Here is a 9,626-nt window from a genome sequence, read left to right as displayed (position 1 = left end):
ATTCATCGAAATCTAGGGTTAAATACAGTTAACTTAATAAAAAGAGACCTCTTTTCAGATGGTAAAGCCTATCTCCTTAAATAACATTCTTTTCATATCCATTGTTAAATATCTCATATCCGCACCTCTAAAAAAGCTTTTAAATTCCGAATTCTGATAGTAAATAATCAAACGGAATACATGATTTAATGGCATTTCGATGAATACATGATTCAATGGCATTTCAATGAAAACATGGTTTATAACTACGAGATTGGCTCCTTAGTGGATCTACATTCGGCGATAAGGTTAGTTGACACATAACATTCACGTAATCGCTTTTAAGGATGTTTTATTAAATATTTTTTTTAATTTACAGGGTTTACTACAACACCCCGTCACCCACTCAATTTTATAAGAAAAAAACTGCAAGTCTTACAGCACTAACGTCAATGAAATGCTGTTTTTCCATCACAGACAGAAGAAAATAAATGCAATGTTGTGCTGTGGACGAGTGGGTGTAATGCTATGAGGAATAAAACTGGTCTACTATTCCAGAATTGATCTTCAACCGTAATGTGTCAACAACTTTGTCGCTAATTGTAATGTAGAATAACATGAGCTGTTTTTCCCCTCAAGATTCTTAGTCTAATCATTATGAATATTCAAGCTCCATAACATTATCTAACTTGTTGTCACATCTTATCTCTATTAACCCTTTAACTCCCATGAGTGACCAAGACAGAATTTCTCCTTACTATATCCATACAATATCATGCAGACAAGTGATGAGAATAAAGACAAATATAAATTGTGGGATTACTAATTGATCTGATATCAAATTCTCCAAGCTAACATAATGAGAATCATTTGGCAGACAGTAAGGAGAATTACTAACAAGATCTTGAGATTTAAAGGGTTAAAATCACCTATGCGTGAACAGTTAAAGCCAAAGTTTATTATCCAAAGTTTATTTAGTACAGTTAACAAGTCATAAGGCCAAAGCGACGGTCAAAGTCACGCAAAAACTGAAATTCATTGACTTGATTTGACATAAATCTGTGGGATGCATAAAAATTTATGAAAACAAATGAAAGAGTAACTGGAAAAAGTAATTAAACTTTCTCAATGATATTCTTCCTTTTAAATCTGAAGAGAATGCAAAAGTATTACTTTTTTAGCATTTCAGATCCACCATGTAGTTCAGTATTAATCTTTCAAACCAAAGAAGAGTTTAAATTCAGTTTCCTCCTCGCACACTCATTACAAAATTCAATAAGGAAATTATGATAAAATAAAAAAAAGGAAAAAGTTAGCATGCAATATTAATCCAAATTATATTATCTATAGTTAATGTAAAATTAAACGCTACACAGATACACCAATTAGGAGGAAGAAAAACAAATCGAGAATCGTGACTGATGGGATTGTGCATAAAAACGATCGACAGCAAAACTCAAACGTTGTTCAAGGATCAGCCATGTACACCTTTCAAGCAAACGGTTGATAGTGAATCAATGATATTTCTTTACAATAAAGTTATGATCACCTGACCATGACCATTTGATCGATAGCAACAGTCATTTTGTTGATATTTACCAACATTATAAGATCCTCCACCGCCTCCACAAGAATTCCTGCTATTTTTGCCACTGCTTCCTCCAGAGTATCCTCCTCCTCCTCCCGCACCCCCTGACCATCCATAACCACCTGCCCCTCCACCAAATCCACCAACAGCACTATTCAACTTGGCTTTACCTCCCACCCCTCCCTGTAAGAATCCCTTACCACCCTGTCCACCAGTTCCCATGGTACCACCAAACTGCTTTGAACTTCTGCCGCTGGAGTAGAAACCTCCGCCGCCGCCACCTATCAGTGATAATAACAACAACAAAAGTAGTTGTGTCCTAAGTGGGTTCTTATTCTAGACGTTGAGGCTGTGGACTTTTTGAATTTTTTCATTATTTGATTGATAAAAACAGAGATACTTTTGTACAACAGAGCTTATTGGAAGTCGATGATAATTACTCAGACAGACTTAGTAATCAAATATATGTCGATCTAAGATTGCTCCCGCAACAACTGAGTCAATATTCTTGTAACATTCATACGTCAAACTTCATTGACTAGTTTGCACTATTCAAAAAAAAAAAAAACAACAACAACAACAATACTTTAAGATAAATGAACCTTTAATCGTTTGTCTTACCATGAAAGAGATAGGCTAATCAATCGTGTATTAATTAGGACCTTTCGACTCCTATGCGGCAAGTCTTCATTAGCATTTATCTGTGAACCACTTTGGGCAAGAACACAATTGGATATTTTTACACAACTTATAAACTAGGATATTGTAGCCAACTAGGTGCTTATTTTTTAGTTTCAAAATCAGTGCACTTTGGAGAAATTCAGACAAACGTCTATTCAGAAAAAAAAAACCGAAACTGCACCGAGATTAATAATCGAATGATGTGTTCACATTCCCTATCGGGAAGAATTTAATGCATCAGAGAAAAGGCAAATGATGTCAAAATTTATGATAGAAGTACCAAGTTGTAATTTTGCATTGCGCTTTAGATAGAGAGATAAACATTTTACACTTTTTTACGATGTTTTTGTGTAAAAACGAGGCCCCAGACCTCGAACGGGCAGCCGTTGTTACCATTCAACAAGAGCGCAGCAGTCTTTTGAAAAGGGCGTTTTTGTACATCCCCCGAATGCCTAACTGCATGCAAGATTCAAAGGGGGTTGAAACTTTCACCTCCAAGATGTTTGATTCTTTCAGAATTGCTCTTAATCCTCACTTAAAAAATGTACATAGGCAAACAAAGAGACAACAATAACAAGACAAAAACGAAAACAAAACCATTTAATATTTAACAACGATAAATCCGTAACCTTTTTGCCATGCAGTTCATATAATTCCATTAATCACGACTTTGACAGTTTTAAGTTTTCCTTTTCTTCTGACAAGAATTAATTAATATGCGGATACCAGATTTTAATCTTTAGGTTTCGGAGACTAATGATAACATACCAAAAGAACCCACTCACCGGAATAACCACCATCAGCAATCTGTGAACCATATCCATGGTTCCCTCCTGACCATGACCCGTACCCAGGATTTCCCGAAGAACCAGCATTAGCATCACATCCTGGATGCCTTGAACTTGGAGTCTGTATTCCTCCTCCACCTCCGGCTATAATCAAAGGTGTGTTGCCTCCCCTCACCACAAATGTACCTCCAGCACCGCCAGAAGAAGGGTAGTGCTTGTTAATCCCTCCTTCTTGACCAACAAGTATCTGAATGACTTCTCCCTTGCTTAAGCTGAATGTTCCAATCATTCTTGCTCCTCTTCCTCGATACTTAGAGCTGTTGGTGTGGGAATCGTATCCTCCTGCTCCTCCTATTGCTTCTATTCTGTATTCACCAGTATACGGCACAGTCCATTGTTGAATACCGCTGGACAGAGCAACTTGTTCGTCATGATCCTGACTTGCGTAGTAACTTCCGAGCGATGTTGGACCATATCTTCCAGTGGCATTGAGATTTGAGAACACGGCTCTGAATGCTGAGAGGAAAATGTAAAATTAACATCCACTAAGTAGCTAAGTAGCTAATACCCAGACTTGTTGGACCATGTGTTTCAGTTGCACCAAGGTTGGTAAAAAGAGCTTTGAAAGCTGGGAGAATAGTGTTTGTTGAGTTGCGTTCATGGATAAATTTATTTAACGATGATTGGAAATAAATTTGCAAATTAAAAAAGAGGCATGGAATGGTTAAAACCAGTGAAGTGTTCCTTAAAATTAATCATCTATTTACTTGATTTAAATGATTTTTCAATTTTTTTAACGCATTCATTTTTCTTTCACTCATTCATTCATTCATTTTCTCCTAATTGACACGTACCCACTTGTCTCGAATGGAAATATTTTTACAGACTAAAAGAACCTGTATTTGATCGACTGAATTTTCCGATTTTTAAAGAGGTGTAATGAAATGGTGATCGTTTCGTGTCGTGCAATTTGGGTCTGAAATTATACTTGTGATTTTAAATCAACCTCGCACTGCGCGCAAGTTCACTTTTAAACTAACGTAACGCATATGATTTGCTTAGGTGTTAAAATGATTTCGAGTGCACTTTTTTTAATAAGCACGAGTATATTTTTCAAAGACAACAAAATTGCACAGCCTGTGGGGCAAGTGCATTTTGTAGTCTTTGAAAATTACTAGTGGGGGAGGGGGGGGGGGAAAGTTCATTTGCGCCTAGGATTTTCGGCCAGAATTTCATTACTTTGTCGTCGGCTTAAATCTTCAATCTTTCTAATTCAGCCAGTTTCAAAACTTAGGGCTCGTTTTTTTCTATTTCATCTCCTTCAATTGTAAGCCTCTTTGCCAAACTTTTGTCATCTCTCACTTTTTGTCGTGATTTATGTTTCCTTCACATTTTGGACTCCAGGCCTCTGTTCTTGAAAGCGTTCATCGATTGCCTTAATGTTAGTTTGATGACAGGAAATTTTATAATTATTTATTTAAGTGGTTCAGATGCTATTCTTTCTGAATAGAAAATCGATTACTTACTTGTCACTAATCGATAATTTTCTTTTGCGTTTTTTCGGTAGCCAGTTATATTTTTCACCCTTTGTCGTTAGTCGGCCTTAACCCAGTTCAGACCCTCTTACAAAACAGATCGTGAAAACGAATTAAGTAAGATATTTGTCGCTTTAGGCGACTTAAGCAAACGTTTGAAATTAGCTGGCTGCCAAATTGAAATAGCGCACGTACTGACTGAATGGTATAATAGTGGATTGTAAGGACTAGGTAGGGCGCTGTGTTATGAATGTATTTTCGCACTTTCCCCTGTTCTTACAGCTGCAGCTGACTGATCCCTTGCCATTACTGCACGCAGCTTTTCTATGAAAATCATTGAAGTTCTTTATTAACTTGTCGCGTTTAGGCAAACATCAAACATTCACACCCATCGTGGCTCTGAAATACAATTCTAGTGTGAACATTTCAAAGAAACATGAGCGGGAAGAAAGTCGATTTTTTTCTCTTTTCTTTTTTTGGTGAGCATTGCTCACCAAAGTTCACGAAAAAGAAGCGTTTGGAAATTCTATTGTAACAAAATCGGTCTTGTGCGGGAAGATTATTCGGTTCCTAAGTTTGGATAGAGATTCGAGAGCGTTTCCATTAAAAGTGCACCCACCATTATATCTAAAACTGCCTTGATATTTAGTGCTTTTGGCCAAAGGAAGACGAATCAAATCCCTGTGCCTGGTATTATATGTAAGATATTTCTTTGCTTGAGTAAAATCACTCAATAGGTAGGAAGGTGCTGAGCCGTTCATAGATTTGAAAACCAGCATGCATTTAAGATAGTCTCTACGAAACTGAAGGCTAGGCCAACCAAGAATACAAACAATATCTGTTTCACTCACAGCCCTATTTAAGATAATACTTGCCGCACGCCCATTAAGCTTATCAAGATACCCTTTAGATATAGCCCCACAAGTATCCCACACAACTGAGCAATAGTCGAAAAGGGGGAGTATCATTGCTTTGTACAAAATGATACAGGATGACTGAGGCAAGATCTTTCGTGCTCTACGCAACATTCCTAATCTAGACGAGATCTTCTTTCCCAAGTAATTAAAGTGGGACTTTCAAGAAAACTTTTAAACTTTTCTAATCTCTCTAAGTCTCGGCCGTTAGATGATATGGAGAACGACTTAGAGGCAAGCCTTTGATGGGTACCCACAAGCATTATTTTAGATTTGGTAGAGTTGAGTATTAGGTAATGAGCACTAAGCCACTGACAAAAACACTATCTAAATCAGATGACAGATTGGACTCAATGATGTTAACATCGTCACTAGCAAAGTGAAGAAGCGTATCATCAGCATATTGCTCAACATTAGAATATCTAAAGCCATGGGATATGTCATTAATATACATTATAAAGAGCAAGGGCCCTAAAGCGCTACCCTGGGGGACTTCTAAATCGATTTTTTGAGGCTCTGAAACTATCCCATTAACACAAACACTTTGAGAACGATTGGTTAAATATGATATATATCTGCTCCTGTCTGTCATACATATGGCTGTCGACGTCTCAAGAATCTGGAGCCAATAAATGGATATGTATTGATAGGCCACGTCTTCAAAAAAAATTTCATTACCAGTCGGAATGCATATGTATAGTCACTGCAGAAATTGGTGTACTATGGAAGACAGATGTACATCGATCAATACTGGACCAAGCGGAAAAGATAAAATTTTATGCCAGCTGAGTGACTCAGACCACTTACAACACACTAATGATCTGAAACCCATGGCAAGCTTTGGTTCTAGGGGCACAGAGGTAAGAATTTGAAAGTTTTCTTTAATTTTATGCTGCTCTTCGTAAATCTATTGTATTGTTCAGGTGATTTTCTTTACCCTTCTGTGATTCCTCAAGTAATGGGTGATGCTATAAATTCACCACAAATTTTGTTAAATTTGAGCTTAAAACATCATTGACTCTCTGCTCGATCGAACTGAAGTCATTTCCCCTGAAGTGCTTCTGCTGTCTTTTCTGTCAGTTCACTCAAACTTCTTTCAATATTCGCTGGTTTCTCTTCGTATTTTGAGTTTGTGGGTTTCTGATCTATTATAGTTTTAACTTTAACGACACCCGTCAAATGCTGATCACGAAGACATAATGATTTTGCATAAAATAAAACAAAGGCGCGTTCAGTCGGCCTTCTGCATGAGACGAGTTAAAGTTACACACTCTCAGCAACAGGGAAAAGGAAAACAGTGACTGTAAGTTGAGATGGCCTTAACGGAAAGTTTTGATCCAAGATTCTCGAAGGAATGGAAAGAATAAAGGGACAAACTGTTTGTGATCGTGCTTACGGCAATCAGCTCTGACAGTTAACCATTCTCTCGGACAGTTGTTCAGTTTTCAGTTTTTCATGTTAAGCAATGGAAGTGTTTGAACTAATGACAAAATACTCGCTTAATTCCATGGATTGTACTTGATTTCCTCTGACAGAAGTTGGAAACGAACTCAAAATCACTTAAATCTGTAAAGTAACCAAATTAATGCTTGATTGATTTGATCTGAATGCAGACATGTCAGGTATTATATAAAATAAATTAAACTTGCTCGCTGTCTGCTTCCGTGATTGACAAGAGGGTCCCCTGTAATTTTTATGTGAAACATGATTGGGCGATTTTTTTCATCGTGAATCGTGATTTGAGTTTTTCCTTATTTCGTGAATCGCGATTCAAGATAATAAGATATTTTTAGGTCCACGTGAAGTTATTATTTTTTTTATTTAAACGTGACCCGTGAATGAGGAACTGAATCAAACGTGAACTATTTTGTTTTGCGCGATGAATTCCCCGCTTTTTAATGGTTTTGAAAATGTATTATTGTACAGTTGTTGTTATGTTTTGACCAGGCTTGTGACAGGACATGAACTTTATATGGATCAATAAAAGTCATAAACCAGACCTCATAAAGTATCTGTCTGAGCTGCAATGATTGAGGTAAGTATTCGTTTTAAACGCACATTTTATCAGAGTTTATGTCCGGCGCCGTTTCAAGTGGATCACGCAAATCGTTATCAGTTAAACTTCTGAAAAAAACTATTAAAAAAAATCAAACAACATTTCTTATACTTACTGCAATTGAATCCCGTTTTGCATTTGCATTTGTAAGAGCCGTCTGTGTTATTGCAACTTGCATTATAGTGACAGCCATGGATGTGGCTGGTACACTCGTCCACATCTAAAAAGTTTGAAAATCCATCAATTTTTTTTAAGCATACTTGACTGTGATAGATATTAGTCGTATTTGTTTTCGTCTTCAGATAAATCACTCTCAGCGCAAATGGCTAGACATTTTAGTCTTCTCGGATGAGGAAGAAAAAACCGTCCGCCCCTTCTACTGCATCGTTAAATAATTCATACACTTATTGCAGAGGTTAGGGAACATAGCTGCTAGTGTTGTGGTATGGCCCTAATTCTTAAAATGAGGGTATCTGCAAAAATTTGTCGAGTTTACGCCCCAACTTTCCAAGTGTACTATTGTTTACAGTTTGAACTACCTGGCTAGCATTCCTGATAAACACGATTTGCGATTGTATACGTGAAGTATACCCTTATAGCGGTACGCCCCTTAAGTATCCAGTCAGTTGGAGTTAAGAGATCGACGGAGATAGATCAGAGTTCTTTTTACACAAGATTCTTCAAATTAGGTAACGTTGCAGTTTGTCTAAGCACGTAAAGACAGGATCAGAGGTAAGTCTCAGCTTATTGTATTTAGTTTCCTTTCTCTTCGACTTCATTTGTTTTGTTATCAGTCTCATTCCATTTTTTTATCTTGTACATTACAATTTCCCTTTTTTAGTTTTCACCGCATGTGTACCATAGTCAGACGACAGCATTAAACGTTGTTGAATCAACTTGTGTTGTGGATTCCTACACTGTGATACTCTCCGAACTCCAGTGCACAACACCCCGTGTCCGCTGCATTGGGTACGCGACAGCCTTAATTCTTAAAATGGGGGTATTCGCAAAAGTTTCCTTCAAAAATTGTAAACTGTTCAATGCAGTCTGGCCAAAGTCCCAAACAAACCTTTGTAAAGCGCCATAAGCCATTGGATATGATGCTATGAAAATATTTCATTATCATCAATATGTCTCTATGAATATCTATGAATCTCACCTGTGCAATTCCGACCGTTCCCCTGATAACCTTCTATACAGTTGCACGTAAATGATCCCTCGGTATTATTACAAACAGCTTTGGCATGACAGTCATGAGAGTTGTCAATACACTCGTTTCTATCTAAACAAAGAAAACAATGAGGACTGATATGAGCTTATCCGCAAGCTGGATGAAGAACCTTCAGAACATTAAAAAAGAATATTAGTGAGACCTTTTTCACAGTTTTCTCCCGTGTAATTATCTGGACACAGGCAAATGTATCTCTTGTCGGTATATCCATTGAGACAGGTGGAATCATGGAGACAGGGAGTACTGGTGCACGAATTCTGATAGGATAGGAACACGCCTGTTAGTAATTATACTTGACCAAAAACATCCAAGCTGATTTCAGACGATTGTATTGTAATGTAAAGTAAAATCCTACCTCAGAGGCCCAGAGAATAAAACCTTTTCGTATTTCTTTATCTTCACGATGTTGGGTGTGGTCAAAAGTACTCAGTTGGCAGAGCCTGAAGCCTGTCTTGTTCGGTGAGCCAATGTTCACAGACAGACAGTTGCTCTCCATGAGGCACTCATATCTACAGTCATGAGTCATGAGCTCCTTCCCCATTGGCAAGTAAATTTCTTTAAATACATAACGTTAAGGAGCACATTCTCCTTCTGATCTCCTAAACCTAAGACTTCGGCAGCCAAAATCTGGAGGCATTGGATTCATAAAGAAAAATGTCATCAGAATTTCAGCTAAAGAAATACTTATACTCTGATCAGAAACGTGAATACCACTGCTAGGGAGATACACAACAGATATTACAGAATTTATTATTGCACCTTAAAAACACTTTGGGTCAGCACAAAAAAAAAGATAAATAAAAAATAAAAATAAAATGAAAATAATAAAAAAAGAAAATCAACAACGCTACTAT

The 9,626-nt window shown here is 37.2% G+C and overlaps 1 protein-coding gene across 1 annotated transcript; it reads right to left on the bottom strand.

Annotated features, from left to right (window-relative positions):
- Positions 1-1,079: 1,079 nt before the first annotated feature.
- On the bottom strand, positions 1,080-9,313 carry LOC136280838 (loricrin-like). Its single transcript, XM_066166568.1, has 5 exons — positions 9,128-9,313; positions 8,915-9,029; positions 8,701-8,823; positions 3,034-3,552; positions 1,080-1,848 (listed from the first exon to the last, which is right to left on the bottom strand). The coding sequence occupies exons 1-5, from the start codon at positions 9,311-9,313 to the stop codon at positions 1,508-1,510; spliced, it is 1,284 nt and encodes a 427-aa protein (XP_066022665.1). The 3' UTR covers positions 1,080-1,507.
- Between the last annotated feature and the right edge of the window lie 313 nt (positions 9,314-9,626).

This window comes from Pocillopora verrucosa, chromosome 5 (assembly GCF_036669915.1).
Source record: "Pocillopora verrucosa isolate sample1 chromosome 5, ASM3666991v2, whole genome shotgun sequence".
Lineage (NCBI taxonomy): Eukaryota > Metazoa > Cnidaria > Anthozoa > Scleractinia > Pocilloporidae > Pocillopora > Pocillopora verrucosa.
The sequence above is the reverse complement of the archived record's forward strand: the minus strand, read 5'-3'. Positions and strand labels throughout refer to the sequence as shown.